This window comes from Polypterus senegalus, chromosome 6 (assembly GCF_016835505.1).
Source record: "Polypterus senegalus isolate Bchr_013 chromosome 6, ASM1683550v1, whole genome shotgun sequence".
In the NCBI taxonomy this organism is placed as follows: domain Eukaryota; kingdom Metazoa; phylum Chordata; class Cladistia; order Polypteriformes; family Polypteridae; genus Polypterus; species Polypterus senegalus.
This window is the reverse complement of record NC_053159.1, coordinates 98106509-98126879: the sequence shown is the minus strand read 5'-3', so window position 1 is coordinate 98126879 and position 20371 is coordinate 98106509. Positions and strand designations below refer to the sequence as shown.

The 20371-nt window shown below is 37.6% G+C and overlaps 1 protein-coding gene across 1 annotated transcript in view; it reads left to right on the top strand.

Annotated features, from left to right (window-relative positions):
* gtf2ird1 (GTF2I repeat domain containing 1) overlaps positions 1-20371 on the top strand; it is a 104323-nt gene that overhangs the window by 52311 nt on the left and 31641 nt on the right. The window contains exons 6-14 of the mRNA XM_039756631.1: positions 271-566; positions 2449-2544; positions 5551-5634; positions 6752-6935; positions 7959-7984; positions 8528-8648; positions 10880-10923; positions 11153-11239; positions 19963-20043. Coding sequence (XP_039612565.1) covers positions 271-566; positions 2449-2544; positions 5551-5634; positions 6752-6935; positions 7959-7984; positions 8528-8648; positions 10880-10923; positions 11153-11239; positions 19963-20043 — 1019 coding nt within the window. The remainder of the gene's footprint in view (positions 1-270; positions 567-2448; positions 2545-5550; positions 5635-6751; positions 6936-7958; positions 7985-8527; positions 8649-10879; positions 10924-11152; positions 11240-19962; positions 20044-20371) is intronic.

Sequence of the window (20371 nt, the reverse complement as noted above, 5' to 3'; positions counted from 1 at the left end):
AAACCAAACCCAAATTTAAAATAAGTCAAGAAATGATATCATTTAATGTAAATTTGTTAACCAAGCATGCACTGCTGGGCCAACAGCCAAAGCTCAGTATTTCTTGTCTTGGGAATCATATATATATTATGTGGGATGTTTTTTTTTTTCTAAATAGGCCAATAATGCCTGGCAGCAAGGCAAAATAATAAAGGCATACAAAGAAAACTTTGTTCACTAACAATTTTTGTTTTTCTTATTTTCTCTCTCCTGTTTTCTGTATTCCTGAAGGCCCATAGAAGAGACCCAGCGGGAGGCAACATCCTCGATTGATTTGAATAGTTCTTCACCCCCCATCAAGAACCTTCACAACCACACTGCCAAGCTTGCCAATCAAGAAGTGGCATCCAATAGTCCTTTACCCCCTGCTTTTCTCTACAGAATTCCCCATCCTAACAATGCACAGGGGGAAACTGCACATGATATGTCCCCCACTCCTATTGCTCCTGGTCTTGGAGGAGATTCGCAGAGTTCATGGTGTCCAGTTGGGGAGAAGCCTGGAACTGCTAAGGATTGTGCTGATAATGGTATAGAATTTACGTTCCCAAATTTTTGTTTTAACTGTACATCATGCATAAATAGCATTACAGACTTCTGGTAGTGTTACAACACTTGCATTTTTCTGTAATCTTTGAAATCACCTGTAGCCAATAATAACTTTTAGCTGTTCTTTTTAAACCAGTTAGCTCACTATTTGATTGACCTATTTAAAAAAGTGCTTATTCTCTGTTTTTAGTGCCTGTTTTTGGACTGTAAGGGGTGAGAAAAAAACCTATAAAAGTAACCGTGTGCCTGTATTTACAGTACATAGCTCCTAAATGGGTTTAATTTTATGTTGCCATCTGGCCTGACCACTATTGGAGTAAAGGAGGCCAACAGTCATTCCAAATCTGTATGGATTAACCTTGTCCTCAGTCTAACTCAGACCTGTCACCTGGTGTTAACGTCTTTGGAATGAATGTTTTTTCTAGGGCAGATATAAAAACATTTTTGTTCCCCCCAATAAAGTTCTCCTCTCTCAGTGGTGAATTTACTAAGGTTTTAAGTTGAAAGGCAACTTACTAAGGCAAAGTATCACTTGCATGAATTATTCTGTAAGTGTGGTATAGTAAGCTAAAGCAATACATATAAGTGAAAAGAGTACCTTTTTAATGTAGGAATAGAAGGAAAAACCTGTAAACAAGTATTCTCATGTGTTACTATTTTTCAAATATGAAATTGAACATTAATATATTAATCCTTAAAATGTATTTTTAAATAATTCAATTGCAGTAGACATTAAATGTTTTCAGTTTTGGTTCCTGAAACATTTTTGGTAATTATGATAGACAGTTTAATCGGTTAACGGCTGTTGACACATTGGATTAGTTCAGCTGAGTAAAAAATGCTTTGCTGATGATTTTTGTTTATACTCAGCATCTGATGCTTCTTGTTTTAGTGTCTAACAGTAGTCGGCCAGCATTGATGGATTCCGCTTGCCATGATACTGCTTTTTCATCTGCTTCCAATGTCCTGGTGAAAGCTTTCACTAAATTTGTCACTAACTACAAGATGATCATGGGAAGAAGTCCAAGTGTGAATGCATAAAATAAATATTTAGCAACATGTTGCACTTTATGGTTTTGGATGATTGAAGCATGTTGTCAAGCAGTTGGAATTATTTTGGTGCTTTGCAGTTGACAAAGAAATTCTTCATTATATCCTTCAATGTCTCTGATGCAGTTTCCTGTGGACCCACTAGCAGATCTTAGAACTTCTTTTCATTGATGATGTATCAAATTTGTGGACCAACAGGAATACATTTCTTAGTCTCTGTATCAGTTATTCATGAAAACCTCTACTCGGATATTGAAATCCTTCATTTTCATTGCTTATCTCTTTAACCATGTTTTTCTTCAATTCAAGTTTTATATGAAGAGAAGGCAAAAACATCTTTGTTGAGTTAACAAGTGGTTTATGTGCTACACTTTTTTCTGTCCTTAGCCAAATACTCACAGAGCAACCAGTTCTTTTTTAATATAATGGGACTCTTTAACATGGCGGTCCCATTCACAAATGAAACAACAGCACTTGGCATATCCAGTCAGCATTCCTAGTGGCAGTGCAGCTACTTTTACATCACAACAGATGTTCCAGTTGTAGTTGTACTGTATATGTATGCTTATTATATGAGAGAAAATCACAAAAGAAAGTTATTACAATAAAATATATAAGAAAATGTAAAGGTTATTTTATATTCAGTAGGCCAAAATCTATAAAGATTTTTGCACCCAGAAGTGTTCAGGAAGCAAAATCTTTGTTGTCCAGTGTTACTTTTAGTAAATCTGTTTGGTTGGAGCACTAGATATCTAGCAAGGTCATTGAAAACTCAAACACGTCTAAGTCTAAAATGTGTTTCTTTATGTGTAGGTGAGAGACTTGGGATTCAAAGTGATATGGGCCAGACATCTCAGAATGTGCATGTGTCCAAACGGCTGCTTTTTTCAATTGTACATGAAAAGACAGGTGGGTTTTAATTTGTTTTCACAAGTTTCTGTCATAATGAAACCTTCCATAATTTATACACTTTTCTTCTTTACCTTTTAATTGTCTGTTTTCATGTTTACAATATCTTGGTTCAGTTAATGACAAATGAATTATTTTCATATGAGATTATGCTGCTGCTGGTGGTGATAAAGGATGCTGCTGTCTCATAGCTCCAGTATGAACCCTGGCTTTGTAACTCCCTATAGAGAGTGCACATTCCCCACATATTCATTTGGATTCTTCCACATTCCAAAAGTGTGCATAGTAGGTTGATTGGTTAATCTACATTGGCCTTGTTTAAGGTAGTGTGGTGATATTCAATGTTTAGGGTTGACTTTTGCCTTATAGTTCAGAATGCAGGCGTTAGGGTCAGTTGGACATGCTGCCCCTCTGTTCTTGCCCCTGGAGGGGAATGATCCTTCCTCAGGTTCACCTACGTAAACCTTTTTTTGACTTTTACTTCCCTTATAGTCAAGTTTGATTATCTTTTAGCTACTCCAGAGACTGTGAGTGCCCACAGCAGAGAAGATCCAAGGACCTCACTAAACCTTCCATTCGGTAGTAATAATGGGCAGGTGTGTACTAAGGAGAGGGACTTAATCAGTGCACTTACTGGGAATTTCTTGTTTGTGGGGAACAATAGCAAGCCCCAGTTCCCATTATGAATGGGGTTCTTTGGCTTACCATTGCCTAGTAGAAATACATTGATTCATTCAGTGTAGCGCACATAGCACCTGGGTGTCTAAGGGCATCACAGACCTATTATTGCTCAAACATTTTAGGCTGCTCGTAATTTATTTTGTGCTGCACATGGCTGCAGATAGGCATGATTAAGACCACAGGTGTCACAAAATCTGTTAAACTTTTGTAATAGCATATAAGTTAATCAGATAGCAAGGTTTTGCTGTACATTCATTTAAAGCGTAGGTAACACTTTAGTTTTGGTACAGCGAAAATGAAGCTATTACTTATTTATTCTTATGTAACAACACCTTAACATACTCTTCTTTGGGTGTTCATAAATCTTAAATAGCATCAGTAAAATGTTTATGCATCTATGCAATGTGACCAACTTGCAAAAGCTCAATTTGGAGTGGTCTGAGCTGGCTTAACTGAGACACATTTCTCTTGATACTTAGTTTAAGACCGATGAATCATTCATATTAACAAGTAATTTCACCATCATGTCAATATGCCAGCTGCACAGAGATGAATAATATATCTACTGATGTTTTGGAAGTATCACGAAGACCAAAAAGAAACCTTTGTTAAAAAGTCTTGTTGCATAAGAGTAAATGTGAAAAAGATACATTTTTGTAGTACCTAAACTGAAGTGTTACCAAAGCTAGAAATATGACTTACCTGTTTAATCATATTTTTCCTATTCTATTTTTTTTACCTTTCCTCAAAGTTAGGTAAAAGGTTTTGAGTTCTTTTTCTTTTACTTTTCAAGCAGATGGTAGGTGTTAATTATTTCCAGGCATTGGGAATTTAAATCTGCTAACATGCATGTCCCTGAGCATCTCAAGAGTTTTCATGTTTTATATTCATTAGACCCCAAACCACTAATAATGAGAAGTAGTTTTGGAGTAAAAGATGAAGTATATGCAGTAGGGTAAGAAATTCTGAGACCCATTAAATCATTCCCTATTTAAGCCAAAATCAATTCTAAGTTAATTTCTCCTGTCCATCAGCATTCTTTTCCCCATCTCCCTCTTCATGTTCTCTAAATCAACGATTTTAAATGTTGAGGTCTAATGACTTTGTTTTGTTGCAGACAATATGAGCCGAGGAACCTTTCGTATTGGTTTAAATTACCTTTATAAGATTGGATACCATCATTCAATCGTGTTGCTTGTGGTGATAATAGGGAGTCTTTTATGTAAAGAAAAACCAAAATATTTATTTTCTGAATGAATACAATTTCAGATTTGCAACAACATGGACATTTGAAATGCAGAAATTAGGGAAGATCGAAGAAGGAGCTTGACATGAACACTGAAATAACTAAATATTTAAAAAACACAATGCCAATTGGTATCTGCAATGACGTTTCTACTATTAAATTATTTATCTCTCTACTTCTCTCAGTGTCTCTTAGATGAGTTAAGCTGATTTGTATTATGCAATCAATGACTTATAAAGGTTTTTACTACTGTGAGATATGAGACTTGTATGTGACCACAGTTTGTTCATCATTTTTTTGATTTCTGTCTGTCATGTGTGAAAGAATATTTTCTTTGTAACAGAACCGACACCACAATGACTGGGCAGCCTGATTCGTGACATAATTTCATCTCAAGGAGGGCGTAGTGGCAGTAATTAGCAATGCTACTTCATGTCACATTTTTGGCCACAGTAATCAGTCTCGTACTTCCCTCGCCCTCAGTATCACTTGAAAAACCCAAGCATCATTAAAATTCTCTTGTTGTTTCTTCTTCACCATTTACTTCAATGTGTTGCATCAAGTTTACAGAAATTCCCAAATATTTCTGTATTTTTGCCAGACTCAAGGCAAAGCAAAAGCAGCAGGGTTTGCTCTTCACTATTAAGGAGTAATGTTAAGTACAAGTTAACCATCAGTTAAGTCTGTATTTCCCATGCACGAACCTTAATCAAAGGTGTTGAATGTTATTCAGTATGTATTAATTATGATTCATTTAAAGTGTGTTCACGATAATAATAACCACACTATATTGTCTCTTTTTTGGTAAATGTACCTAATAGAAAGTCTTCTCCAGTTTGAACCAGAACAGTCTAAAGTATCTGCAAATAAAATTTTTAATCAAACTGCATTGACTTACTTTCATGTTCTTGAAACCTTTTTTTGGACTTGACTAGTCTTTTGGCATGAAGCATTATCTTGCAGAAAAATCCCATTTGCAAATAGGTACTCTGTTGATCCATCAAGAAGTGTGCACTGCAGACATTGTTTACTAATGATTTACTTGCTGCAAAACTTTTGTTTTTTGTCATGTTTTTCAGATAAGTGGGATACATTTATCAGAGAAACTGAAGATATCAACACCTTGCGGGAATGTGTACAGATACTTTTTAACAGCAGATATGGTAAGTTATGTTATGTGTTATTGATTGGACCACTGATTATGGCAGTGCTTCACAGTGAAAAGTTTGGAAAAGCTGAAATAGTGTTGCTAGGAGGTTTGGGAGAGATCTAGTAGCCTTTAGTGAGAGGTGGTCACATTTGACAGTTAATATTACAATAATGTATTTTGATTGCACAATATCAGCTTTTGGCACTAGATGAGACAATGACATTTCTATAATATTCAGGAAAAGCAGAGACTGGTGGGATTTTTCCTATTGGCTATCAAACAATTGTCAATGTAATTGTCAATTGTAAAACAAGTTACTAGATAGCTGCATCGTCTGGCTTTTCTTTAGTGATTTTTCTGAAACATTCCACAAAATGTAAATAGATTTATTCTTATAGCTAATGCAAATAAACTCTACTGTCCAAAGGTAGATTGTACAATATTTTAACCTGATTACCAAACATGGGTAATTCACTTTTCACACATTTTAATAAAAATGTTTATGTCAGAATTGCTGTATAATTATGAATAAAACTTAGAAATAACACCAAAATAAATTACTTCATTTAACTTCTTTCTGGCTGAGTGCTTTTAATTAAACTGGCAGAAAACTATATGCAATTTCTGAATTTGCCAGGCACAAGATTAAATGTCTTGGCTTAATTATGTTTTATGTTTCTCTTTCACATCAATGTATACAACAGACTGATAAAGCTCCATTTTTTTTTCTTTTTTTATATATAAATATTTATGGGTGTTAAGTTTTCAGTCCAAATGTCATCTCTATCTTATTGCTTATTTTGTGTGCTGCAAGTTATATCTATGGTTGGTTTTTATATCTATGGTATGTATTATGTTTAATGAATGCGCACTGTATTTGAATCATAATTGAAATATCTAAAATTAAATATGTAGTACAACACACTTTAAAATAGATTAATAAAATTTCTTTTCTGCTTTAAGCAAAAATGTATGTAATTCATCAGTTCCAAATCAAGATTATTTTCATGTTTCATCATGTTAGATTAAAAAACTTAAATGCAGAGGAATAAGTAGTGACTTGGTGTTCATTTAGTTTCTATTGAAATTTCCTTGATTAATCTTAGCTTAATCTAAATGTTTAATCTTAGCTGAAGCACTGGGACTTGATCACATGGTACCAGTTCCATACCGGAAAATTGCATGTGATCCAGAGGCAGTGGAGATTATCGGCATTCCCGACAAAATCCCTTTTAAGCGGCCTTGTACTTATGGTGTTCCCAAACTGAAGCGCATTCTGGAAGAACGACATGGGATCCGGTTTGTTGTGAAAAGGTAATTGTAAAAAGGGGCCATATACCTTAAGAAAAAAAAAATCATATTTTATTATAAATAAAGAATTATATAGCTCTAAAGGTTTTAATGTAATAAATATAAAGAAAACAATACTTCAATCATTTTGAGGTTTAAGCCATTACACCTGCTGTGCCTTGGATCAAGAAATCTGCAGAACATTCTTTAAAACCTGCTTAAATAAAATAACAAAAACTGACTTTGCTGCTAAGATAATGTTTAGGTAGCAGTGTGTTTTCTTTGTTTTTGAGGGTGAAGTTTGGCAATACAAAGATAAATAGCTGTTATACTGTTTCTATTTAAAATAAAACTTTTTCATTCTGTCTTTATCAAGCACATCAAGACAGCAAAGAAGCTTATTTTGATATCCTTTTTACAATGTTTTAGAAGACATTGACCTTGGTTTAGGCAGGCGTTGTCATGGCAAGCATGTTGCATTAGATGATGGCCATAATTTGCAGTTGGAAATCTGAGAGGCATATATGAAAAATAAAAATATGAACGTTACTTTAATGAAATGAAGTGGGATTGATACCTGGTGGAAACTATTTCTCTCATAATCTGATGGCCTGGGAGGTTTATTGTAAAACAAAAATATATTCTCTTTTAAAGCAAGATGCAAAGACTTGAAATATTACTTATTGTCTTGTTTATGGCAGAAATAAATGAACTTTCTTGGTCAAACGTAATATGTACAGCACCCTAAAAATGTGTGGCTGTAACTGGGACAAATTAGGGACTGTCAGCTGTCCATCTACGTAGAGGGGACTGGGAGGTTGGTCTGTTTGATATGAACTGCTTCTGAGTGTGCCTTTTGTAACCTGAAGGTTGCTGGTTCTCATCCTGGCTGCAGTACTTTGCCCATGGCCCCTACAGAGTAAATGATTGGACTGAGACATTATTGTATAATCACATTACATGGTACACCATCAGTTAATAATATCTTGGAGTATCACATAGGTGCAAACTGAATATAGTCTTCATTATTTTCTTTTATTTTTTCAGGATGTTTGATGAGCGGATTTTTACAGGTAACTGAAAAATTATCATTTGTAAATTTGCTGAAAATGTTTGCTTCTATATGAAGTTAAATTTTCTTAATACTGTACCTCGACACCACAATTACCATTTTTCTTTGCTTACAGTTTATTTAACACAGCACAAGCCTTGGGTACGAACATAATTTTAATAGTAATGCATTTTAGGTAGTATTAACATTAATAGTGCATTCAAAGAACTCATTGTTATATTGTGAAAGAAACTTTGCAACCCATGTATTCAGTTTTGGATTTCAGGGATCCATCTATTATCCCTGCTCCACAAAGTACAAGTTGGAAATTAATAAACCTTTCTTGTGGCATTATTAAACACTTATCCACTCTCACTCCCTCAAGGCCAATTTGGAGTTGGCACAGGAGTCAACTTTGGACATTCTAATGCTGCTTTAGAGTTTTGTTTGTAGTGCCATTTATAGTACGGGATTAATTAAACTTTATAGTAATGAAGGTGTGTATAATGGCATCCATATCGGAGAACGTTAAAGAAAGTTATTTATTTACTGTTTTTTATTTCAGGAAGTAAGGTTTCCAAAGAAGCTGGAAGGCAGGATGATGGCTATCCTTCTGAAGATAGCTGTTCTGAGGCCCCACGAATCCAAGCAACTGTAGATTTGGCTGTGAGCACACTTAATAACAGGTAGACATACATGTTGCTGTGGTGCAAACTCCTGGACTTCTCAAGCTACTTTCTAATGTGTGCTTTTTTTTTTTTTTTAATGAAATAAAATTGGATGCTTATAATGCTCCACAATACACGGTTTTACTTCAGTCTGAGAAAAGTTAGTCATGTAGAAAGTTAATCTGCCACATGTAAAAATACTTCGAAGATATTATTTTTGAAGATAGGATTGATACATTCTTAGCACAAGACAACATTGAAGCCTCTCAAAACACATAGTCAAGCTCTATATCCTGTGAGAATTGTATTTTTTTTCTGGATAATTACAGACTAATGTTGACTCTCTTAAGTTCACTATTCATTTCTTACTGTATATAGCACAACCCATTAGGATGTCTAAAATACCGTACGTATTACGTGTTGTTTCATACTGGTGCCTCCACTGGAATTGAATTAAATTAAGTGTATTTCACAGTTTATGCAGTCAAGCTAAACAGAAGTCACTGTCATGTTGCCACTTTCACAAAAACCCCCTCCAATCAGACTTTTTTTGGGTCTTTGAACATTAGTAAGACTGGATGTGTCACTGCAGTGTTTGACGGTTTTAATTAAAATACTGGAGAGCTTCTGAAATGTAGTCTGTATACGCTTCATTTATAATAATTTCATACTGTATGAATTCCCAGAAATAAAACAGTTGGGTTCAATCACAGGGGCATTCAAGGAATAAACAAAAGGCACCTTCACTAAAATTGTTTTTTTCTCTAGGTGTTTAAGGATGGTGTCATCCTCCTTGGTCCAATTATACTTGTTTCCACTGTATTCGTATATTTTCACAGATTCTTGTAATATAGCATCAAACAAAGAAAGGGGAAACCTTAATATTTTATCCTTTTTAGGAGTTGCTGCTAAAAAGTTCTCTTGTACCTAAAATAGATGTGCATTATATCCATTGTGTATGGACTAAAAACATGAGTTTTCTGGTTCAAGCCATACAACCTACTTGCTTCTACCTCTCATAATCAATAAAATATTGGGGTGAGTTCCACTTTAAACAACAGACTAGATGACTGGTCACAATGAAATGTCACTTTTGAACATATGTGAGGACTAGGGGGCTCTGCCCCCTGCTCGTTTCCCTCACCAGGGGGATATAACCGGATTTAACCGGGGTTAACCGGATATACAGTACAATTTAAAGAGATGGTTATTTTCTTGGGAATTGTTACATATGCATTATTTTCACTTTTACTTTAAAACGTCAGTTAAAACAACATTTGGAATTAACTTTTCATCAAGATTGCATTGAATTTTGATTCCGTGTTTGGATTTACATTGTTACAATGCAATGTATAACTGCCCGTGAATGAATATCGTTTCTTTCTCTCTAGTAAATAAACTGACTTTTTCGAATGTTTGTCCCTGTGATTTGTTAATTGTCATAGCAAAAGCTATTCTCACGGAAAAATCAAGATCTCCTTTTGTGTCTAATGTCATTCGCAGAATATTTACATTACCTTTCTTGTCGCCTGTTAAAATTTTACATGTTAGAATTGTTTGACCAATTTTTAATACACCTAATCTTGTTCCATTGCATAGTCCATCACTCATACATAAATTACACAATAATATTACGATACATCCTTCTTTCAACAGTAGTTCGGCATGTGGAAGACCGGATGGTGTTACCGCTTGTGGATATTCTATGGGATATTGTAAATTTATGTTTTCATCTTCCACACGATCACCACCAACTGTTTCAGCATAGTCTATTGATACGTATTTAATCAATTTGCTGTTTAACCAATTGACAATTTTTGCGTTTATTCGTTTGACTTCATCGTTTCTCGCTGCCATATTTAGGTGAATGGGTGATTCTAAACTGGATCTTCGTAAGTGTGTGTGTGTGTTCATTAGTAAGCCCTTTAATGGATTGGTGTCTGTCCAGGTTAAATGCCGGAATACACCTGATGAACGTGGTCTTGTTTGAGAATAGTTGTAAGTAGGGTGAGACTTGCAAGAATCTCATGGTAAAAGTCTCCGTCTCACATGACTTCCTTCCAAAAAGGCCCTTTAAAAAAAGTCACGTCTCGTCGCAGGATTAGTCTTATCTCTTCCCAAGATTTTTTTATAATAGACAAATGTGTAGAAAATAAAAGGGTGGGGGGCTTGAGTGAAGCAGCTCTCTTGGAGGAAGAATAATTTAATAAAAGTTCTAAAATCTTTTTTTTTTTTTTAAATCTTTCTAGGTGTCAAAGTTCCTGTGTCAGCCCCACTGAATCTTGTGAAACAGGTAAGTAGGCCCATTTTGAGAGATGCTGTTGATTAAAAAAGCACATTCATTTTCTTTCCACAGGTCATAAAAAGGATCTTAAATGTGGAGTAAAATACTTTAAAATATTATTTGCAGAAGCAATAAAACAACACTTAAATGGAAAATCAAAACCATATTGTTTAATAATCTTCACCTGCAAAGATTTGTATCTATGATTATACAATGCAGGTCAATTGTGTTTTTTTAGTTTTGGGAATGCCTGTTGAAGGATCAACTGTAAAGAAGATTAAAAGTGAGCCAACTGATGGGGACATTATTCAGGTAACAGTGGCAGGTAAGAGCTTGATAACATTTTCTTTCCTCAAGTTCATTTTATTATTTCACCATTTGTGCCATTGCCTAGCTGCAGACACATCTCTAATATAATGTTGATTTTTGGGTAACTTCAATCATCTTGACATCTTTAAGTTCAACTTTGTTGTTATGTGTTCATAGTACAATGCAATTCTTAATTGCAGATCTGTCTCAGACTAGTAATGGTCATGCAATATGAACAACAGACAAAAAATTGAATATGACATCATACGTTCAAAGCAGTCTACAGTATATATGGAAACTTAAAATATGAATACTGAATGAGTGGCTGTTAGGTAACAATATGATCTGTTAATAAAATTTGTTTCTGGATCAAATAGTAAGAGTGCTAATGGTCCTATCTTATTTGCCAGAACAGAGGAGGAAGAAAAGTGACTCTGGTGGATGACAGAGGTTTTAATAATGCAGTTTGCCGTTTTAAGGCTGTCTGTGCTATATATGTCCTGGACAGAAAACATGACGAGTGTCAATAATATTTCCTGTTCACATCACCTTAATCTGCAGGATGTATGGACTCCACTGTACACCCATAGAAGTTGGTAATCATTTGTGAAGATATTAAGGCTTTTCTTAGACATCTAATTAAAATAATGGTATTGTTGAGTCTTCTTGGATATATCTCTGTACCTACTTCCGGTCGTCAGTGATGATAACTAAGAGGCCCCTTACACACTACTACATTTTCATTTAAAAATACAGACATTAATCTTCATTTTTGCCTTTCATCCTCACTACCCCAGCGTTTTCAACCTTTGAAAATGGAGACTTGTGAAAACACTCTCCAGAGTTGTTTACTTCACAGTCACACTCTGATTGTGCTGTACCTATTATTTGGCCCTTCCCTGATTGGATTCTGCTCATTACAATGTCTTATCCCTGAATGGTTAAACTTCATGAAAGAAAACCATATTCTAACATGGTGGGCATAGAAGTGTTGCTTTCCATGGCACTTGTTGTGTTGCTTACCTATAAGCATTGAAATTGTGTTTTTGTACAGTTTGAATGCTGCATACATGTGCAAAAGGCAAATAATTGATGTGGCCCCTGATGTAAATGACTCCGGTCCTGAAAGTCTGTTTCCAACTCCTTGGTTTTGCTGACTTTAAGAGGGGGATCGCTGTTCAGGCAAATATCTTCTCTGTATTCTGTCTTTTCATTGTTGGTGATCAGGTCTAGTATGGTGGTGTCTTCAGCAAATTTAATGATGAAGCCGGAGATTAGTGTGGAGTTCAGTGGAAATGATACTGGTAATATTCACTTGCTAGGGTCTGCTAGTTTGAAAGTGCTAATACCATCTACAACTGGATTTTGGTTTAAGTCTAAAGTCTAGGAGCTTGGTGATCAGCTTTAATGATGCAACAGTGTTAAATGCTTCTATATAAACAGTTCTCTGGAATAGCAATTTTTGTTATTCAGATATGGCAGAATTGTATGATTTGCAAGGGATTTGGCATCCTCTGTGAACTGGTTGTAATGATATACAAACAGGAGGTGGCACAAAGAAGTTGGTATATTTCGTTTAATGTATCCTAGGACCAGTCTGTCATAATTCATGTCATAACAATAGAAGTGACGCTAGCCTGAAGATATTAAAACAGTACACTTTTATTTTCTTTTTCACACAGGGATAATTAGTCCTTTTGAAGCTGGTGGGGAGAAGGGTTTGTCTTAGTGAGATATTAAACATGCCCGTTAAGGATGCCAGCTAATTGGTTTCTATAGGCTTTTAAAATGCACCCCAAAATTCAATTTACACTTGATGCTTTATGGATGTTGACTTGTTTAAAAGCCCTCCTTACATCCTCCATCGAAACAGAAGGTTGAATTATGTAGAGATGCCGGTAATTGGATGGAAGACAGTTTTTCTTAATCAAACAGGTGTACAAAGCCTTAAGCTCATCCAGGAGACATCTGGCTGCAACTAGATTAGTCTTTGCTCTCTGTATGTAAGCATCTGTAAAACACTGCCACATTTTATGGGAATTACAACTGCAATTATACTATATTGATGTTTTTGTGCTTTAGTTGCTTTTCTGTGGTTGTAGCTTACTATCTTGTATGGTTCAATATTGCTGATCTGAGATGCAACACTGCAAGCCTTCAGTCAGTTTTAGATGTCTGATGATCCATGAAATATGCCAGCACATGGTTGTCCACATATTTTTTGATTAATCCAGTTACAATGATTATTTACTCATCCAATTTTGATGAAGCATTTCTAAACACACAGGGTAAACATTCCTTAAATTTGTTTTGATCAATTCCTTGGGAACATCAAATAATCCTTCACCATGTAACTGTTCCTTTTTCTTAATGATGTCATATATAAAACATAGTGCATGGGTGGTGTTGGTTTGCAGATGGATTGTAGTCAACTATCAGAAAATGAATGTAAAATAGATAGCACTTGATCATTACACTGAATCAGGTGAGAAAGTTTTGTGAGATCTAACATCCATGCACCACATTTTCTGTAGATAGATAGATACTTTGTTAATCCCAAGGGGAAATTCATATAATCCAGCAGCACCTCATGTACCTTAAAATACATGCCACCTCTTCTTATACCTGATAATTCTCTCTAGCCAATGTATTAGACAGAACCACCATCTGGCTATATTGCAGAATCAGCTGTAAAAGTGATTAGCAATACTTCTATGAAACAAAAATCACAGCAATTTCTGCTGTCTCTCTGTAAGGCCCGTTCCTGCCCTAATGTTATCTGGTTTATTTTCCAGTGACTGAACATTAGCCAAAAAATTGATTGATGGGCAGAGGATGTTGCCGCCACAGTGTTTTGTCCTAATTCATGCACCTCCCTTTAATGTCCAGTACCTAAATTTCTTTTCCAGTTGTCCTTGATTGGGTCATGCCAGGTAACAGATGATAGAAGCTCCCCATTTACCAGGCTATGAGCGGAATCTTGCATAATTGCTCCAGTGTATGAAAGGAGGTGATCATAAGTAACATCATTGGAAACAGGCTGTACAAGCAATGAAGAAATATTATTTACAAAAATCACAGAAGACTATGAGGAGCAACACAAAATCTGTCACCACTCTCCTGTACCATGCTGCGTTTTCAAGGCTAGTCTTACACACTTACCTCCCCTTTTATATTTTACTGATTTAAGTCACTATTTGCAAAATCTGTAATACTGGATGAACAGCAGATTCATTTGCTGGTAGTACAGGGTTTTCAGTTATTTCTAGGTATGTTTTTGTTGTTCTGTTTTAAAGACATTTGGCATTCATTGGGAGAATGTTTAGTACAACTGGTGCAACTGAGGGTAAAAGTCTTCTTTGGATATGAAATATATTAGTCCTTGTGTCTCTTTGTCTCTGTGACATTAGTAACCATTAATTAGTTTAGGTGCAACCACAAATTCAATGTTTTCATTTATGAAATTTTTTTCCATACTAGAGCAAAATATATCTATATATACTGTATAATTGACTAAGTCGCCTGACCATGGGATACGCATGACAGAACCCCGCCCACCAACCCTAAGACCATGGGATACGCACGACAGAGCCCCGCCCACCAACTCTAACCCTCCTCCCGCGTCATGGGATACGCACGACAAAGCCCTGCCCGCCAACTCTAACTCTCCTCCCGCGTCCACCCTTGCTCTCGAGGCATGTGCACTGCCTGCTCATGTGCCCACACTCAACACCTCACCAAACACAGCCTCAGTCGCTTTCGTCTCTGCTACAGTCCATATGCATCTCTGAGCCACATTGACTTTTCATTGTTCTTTTCGGTTCCGGCTGCTTTTCTATCTATATATATATATATAATCGACCAAGTCACCCGACCATGGGGTACGCACGACAGAGCCCCGCCCGCCAACTCTAACCCTCCTCCCGCGTCATGGGATATGCACGACAGAGCCCCGCCTGCCAACTCTAACCCTCCTCCCGCATCCACCCTCACTCTCGAGGCATGTGCACTACCTGCTCATGTGCCCATCCCCAACACCTCACCAAACACATGTTTACACGCTGAATACAGCGATTCCCATCCGCGACAAACATGCTTCTTCTTAGGTGGTCCTGCAGGAACAGGGAAAACCTTTGTCTACAAAACCCTGATTCATACCATCAGAGCTACAAAAGCTAGGACCATCGTCCTGCTTCCACCTCAAAACCAGTCCCACCCACACGCAGCTGACACGGCATTTCTCGCCAAGCATCTGCAGTACGCTTACAAAATAAAGCAAACTCTACATGCAGTGAAAATTTACTTCTCCAGCTAGATTCCAAGCTCAGACCCATCAAACCCTTCGCTAAATCATACAAACACATGCATGAAATTGCTCAGTCCAATCCAACAGCATCTGTACAAATGCTTTTCGAGGAAAACCCTAGGCAGGATTTACAACGATACAATGCCCCAACATGTCACACCAATGTTGCAGCGATTTTCGTCGGAGAAGATGGTGGACCGCCTGCCGAAAGGGACATTTGCATCAGTCCCATAGGCAACTCCTGTAAACAGATTTCCACGCTCAATATGAATTGCGATCCTGTGGTTTACCCAATTTTATTCCCTTACAGAGACATTGGCTGGCACAAAGATTTACAACATGTTCCCGATTAAAGGAACTGCCAAGCGAAGAAGGCTTACTCAATGCCAATTTTACGCGTACAGATTAGCAATGAGGAATATATTAAAGTATTTTGCACTCCAGCAGCAAACTGTTCCAACAGTACGTCGTAGATGCGTATGTTAAAACAGAGGGCGCGTGTCTCAACTATCTCAATTAGATCAACAAGATTTGCGCGTGGAACAATACAAAGGACTGTCAGACGCACTGCAAGCAAACGCTGAAAATAACAACATATGTGTAGGCAAAATGATCATATTACCGTCCACATTTCCAGGAAGTCCAAGATACATGCAACAAAACTATCAGGATGCCATGGCCATAAACGTAAATTCGGGCAGCCTCATTTATTTATCACTTTCACATGTAATCCTGCTTGGCCGGAAATTCAACATGCACTGTCGGATACCCAAAGACCGGAGCACAGACCTGATATTGTAGTACGAGTCTTTTGGATTAAGCTGCAGAAATAACTTAGAGACATTCTACAACAACTTCTTTTTCAGGTTGTTATTGATTATATTTACGTAATCGAATTTCAGAATCGCGGCCTTCCTCATACCCACATGCTGTTTACTCTTCACAATAATTCTAACAACCAGTCTTCAGCCACGGTCAGTTGTACGTGGCTTTTTCTAGGGTTAGATCTTTCGACTCATTATCTGTCGCCACCACCAAAACACCTATTCACACCTGCGTCTTTCAAGAAGTATTTGTTTCTTCTTGATTTCTGAATTCCTTTCTCACCGTTTTCCGTTCCTATTCTTACACCGCCGTATGGTATGGCGGGCTTCGGCTAGTATCCTATAATCCTTCAGACACCATCCCCTTCTTTGGTGGCAATGGTAACCTTGTGTAAACTAGTCACAGGGGTAATTTATGATAGTCTGGTAAAATACTGAGTTTTCTCTCAAAGGCTTCTTTCAAACTTATTCTTAAAGTAATGTGCCCTGAAAATCAAATTATTGCCAGCTCCATCTTTACAAAATTATTGCTGTGCAAGTCTAGTATTGAAATTTGCATGTAGTTGTGCATTGGGCTTCAATGCATCAAGCCTTGTACATTTGAGAAATGGCAGATGCCATCAGTGTGAGTCTTGGCATGCTTCAACAATATTCAGGTGAGTTAGTCTGCCATTCACCTGCAGAGTAAATGGAAGATAGGCTGGCTGTTTTCTCAAACTAGATGGGGCTTGTTGGTGTTCGCTTTCTCTCAGTGTCTTTGCCAGCTTACAGAAAAATGTAATTTACACTTTGCAAGTGTATTTTTGTCCCACTTTGGCCCAACTGCTAAAATGTGACACCTTTTACAAGCTGATGTCTGATTCAGAAAACCCCATAATGCAAGATATATTATATTTGTGGTCATTGATCAGAAGGCAGAATCTCTTATTAGATGCCAAGCCTATAGTAGGCAGAGGTTTATAAGGATAATCACAGTAGAGAATGGGCTATCTTATTCCACTTAACATGATGGTCTTAACCATGTGATGGACGGCCGGGGATCCTGCCCAGACTGGACGCCCTTTTCAAGAGAAGACCAGGGGAATGGGCGTACTACCAGGAGTACCTCCCCTGGGACATTAGAGGGCAGCCCCCTTGGCTTACATCGGGGCCACGGAATTGGAGCTCAGAAGCTCAACCCGGTGGGGGTCTGTGACCACCACCAGGGGGCACCTGGACAGCTCCAGAGTCTGGCCATGCAGCACTTCTGCCTGCCGGATGTTAATCGAGACACCTGGAGCACTTCCGGGTGCACTATAAAAGAGGCCACCTCACTCCATTTAGGAGGCAGAGTCGTGAGAAGGAGGACAAAGCTTAGGAAGAAAGGAGTATAGTAATCCCTCCTTAATCGTGGGGGTTGCGTTCCAGAACCCCCCACGATAGGTGAAAATCCGCGAAGTAGAAACCATATGTTTGTGTGGTTATTTTTATATATTTTAAGCCCTTAGAAACTCTGCCACACTGTTTATAAATATTCTCCGCACAGTTATACAGTAAACCCTCATTTATCGCGGTTAATCCGCTCCAGACAGATAAATGAATTTCCACGAAGTAGGATTCTTTATTTATAAATCTAATATTTTCGTAGTTAGAGCATTGAAAACCTGTTTACGACCTTCTAAATACATTTTTTTAACATTATTAGAGCCCTCTATACATGAAATAACACCCTTTAGTCAAAAGTTTAAACTGCGCTCCATGACAAGACTGAGATGACAGTTCTTTCTCACAATTAAAAGAATGCAAACATATCTTCCTCTTCAAGGTGCACGTCAGGAGCGGAGAATGTCAGAGAGAGAGTAAAGTAAACAATCAAAAATCAATAGGGCTGTTGCGCTTTTAAGTATGCAAGCACCGCGATAGAGCAGCCGCAATGAAGGGATCAATGTGAAGGTAGCCTTTCAGCATTTTTTAGAGGAGCATCCGTATCTTCTAAGCAAACAGCCACTGTGCAAACAGCCCCTCTGCTCACACCCCCTCTGTCAGGAGCAGAGAATGTCAGAGAGAGTGAGAGAGACAGAGAAAAGCAAACCATGAAAAATCAATACGGGCTGTTAGAGCTTTTAAGTGTGCGAAGCACCGCGCGGAAAGCATATCGTATATCATTGAGGAGTTTTATTTAATACGTAATACGTGCTGTGATTGGGTAGCTTCTCAGTCATCCGCCAATAGCGGCCCTTGTATGAAATCAACTGGGAAAACAAACTGAGGAAGCATGTGCCATAAATTGCAAGACCCATTGTCCGCAGATATCTGCGAACCAGCGAAAAATCCGTGATTATATATTTAGATATGCTTACATTTATATCCGCGATGGAGTGAGGCCACGAAAGTCGAAGCGCGATATAGCGAGGGATCACTGTAGAGGCAACGAAAGGGAAAAGGACCGAGTATTGTGTGTATTGGAGCACTGTGCTGTGTGCGGGACATTTAGAGAAATAAACGTGTGTTATTTTGGACATTCTGAGTCCGTGCCTTTGTGTCCTGGCCAGTCTTCTACAACCGATACTAGTATTTTGTATACAGCAATCCTTCCTCGATCACGGGGGTTGCGTTCCAGAACCCCCCGCGATAGATGAAAATCTGCGAAGTAGAAACCATATGTTTGTATGGTAATTTTTATATATTTTAAGCCCTTATAAACTCTCCCACACTGGTAACATTATTAGAGCCCTCTAGACATGAAATAACACCCTTTAGTCAAAAGTTTAAACTGTGCTCCATGACAAGACAGACATGACAGTTCTTTCTCACAATTTAAAAGAATGCAAATATATCTTCTCTTCAAAGGAGTGCGCGCGTCAAGAGCAGAGAATTTCAGAGAGAGAGAGAGAGCGCTCGCTAAGAAAAGCAAACAATCAAAAAATCAATACGTGCTTTTGTGCTTTTAAGTATGCCGAAGCACCACGATAAAGGGGCATTTTTTAGAGGAGTGTCCATATCCTCTAGGCAAACAGCCCCTCTGCAAACAGCCCCTCTGCTCACACCCCCTCCGTCAGGCAGAGAGAGTGAGAGAGACATAGAAAAGCAAACAATCAAGCACCACGCGGGAAGCATATCTTATATCATTGAGGAGTTTTAGTTAATATGTAATACATGCTCCGATTGGGTAGCTTCTAAGCCATCCGCCAATAGCGTCCCTTGTATGAAATCAGCTGGGCAAACAAACTGAGGAAGCATGTACCATAAATTAAAAGACCCATTGTACGCAGAAATCCGCGAACCAGCGAAAAATCCGTGATATATATTTAGATATGCTTACATTTAAAATCCGCAATGGAGTGAAGCCGCGAAAGTCGAAGCGCGATATAGAGAGCGATCACTGTACTCCTGTTATTTGACTCAGATACCTGTGTGTAAAATTGTCCGCGAGTTTGAAAACATCTTTTTTTTTTTTTTTAAATAAATGGTTGATTTATGCACAGCTGGGCTTCTCTTTCCTATGTATTACATTACAATACTCCGCTTTCTGTATTATCAAGAATCAAATTTTAAAATGTGTATATTTTTCAAAGTTGATGAGTTAGAAAACAAATGTGCCAAATGAATGTATTTCCTTCTTTTGCCCAGATGTGGGCATCTCCTCAGATGAACCAGTGTCTGATCGTGGAACAATGGATGATGGTGTCTGCATGCAGGATCCTATCGCAGGTAACCACATCTTATCAGCATGCAGCGGCACAACTTCAAATGAAGAAGCCCAGTTTCCGAGCAGGGTGACCGTATGAATGCACATAGGGAGGTAGCTGTCACAATGCTGTTGTCTGGAGTAGTGTAACCCCACTGTGTTATATAACCCAGTAATGTCCCTTTTTGTTGCTAATACCTCAGTCTGTTGCCATTGCTGGAATACTTTTTTTTTTTTTTTAAATCCAAAATACATTTTTCCATTAGTCTGTAACTATGTATGTAGCTCATTACATCTAGTATACTGTATAAAGTCACCTTTCTGATAGGTTCCTTAAAATCTGTTGTCAAC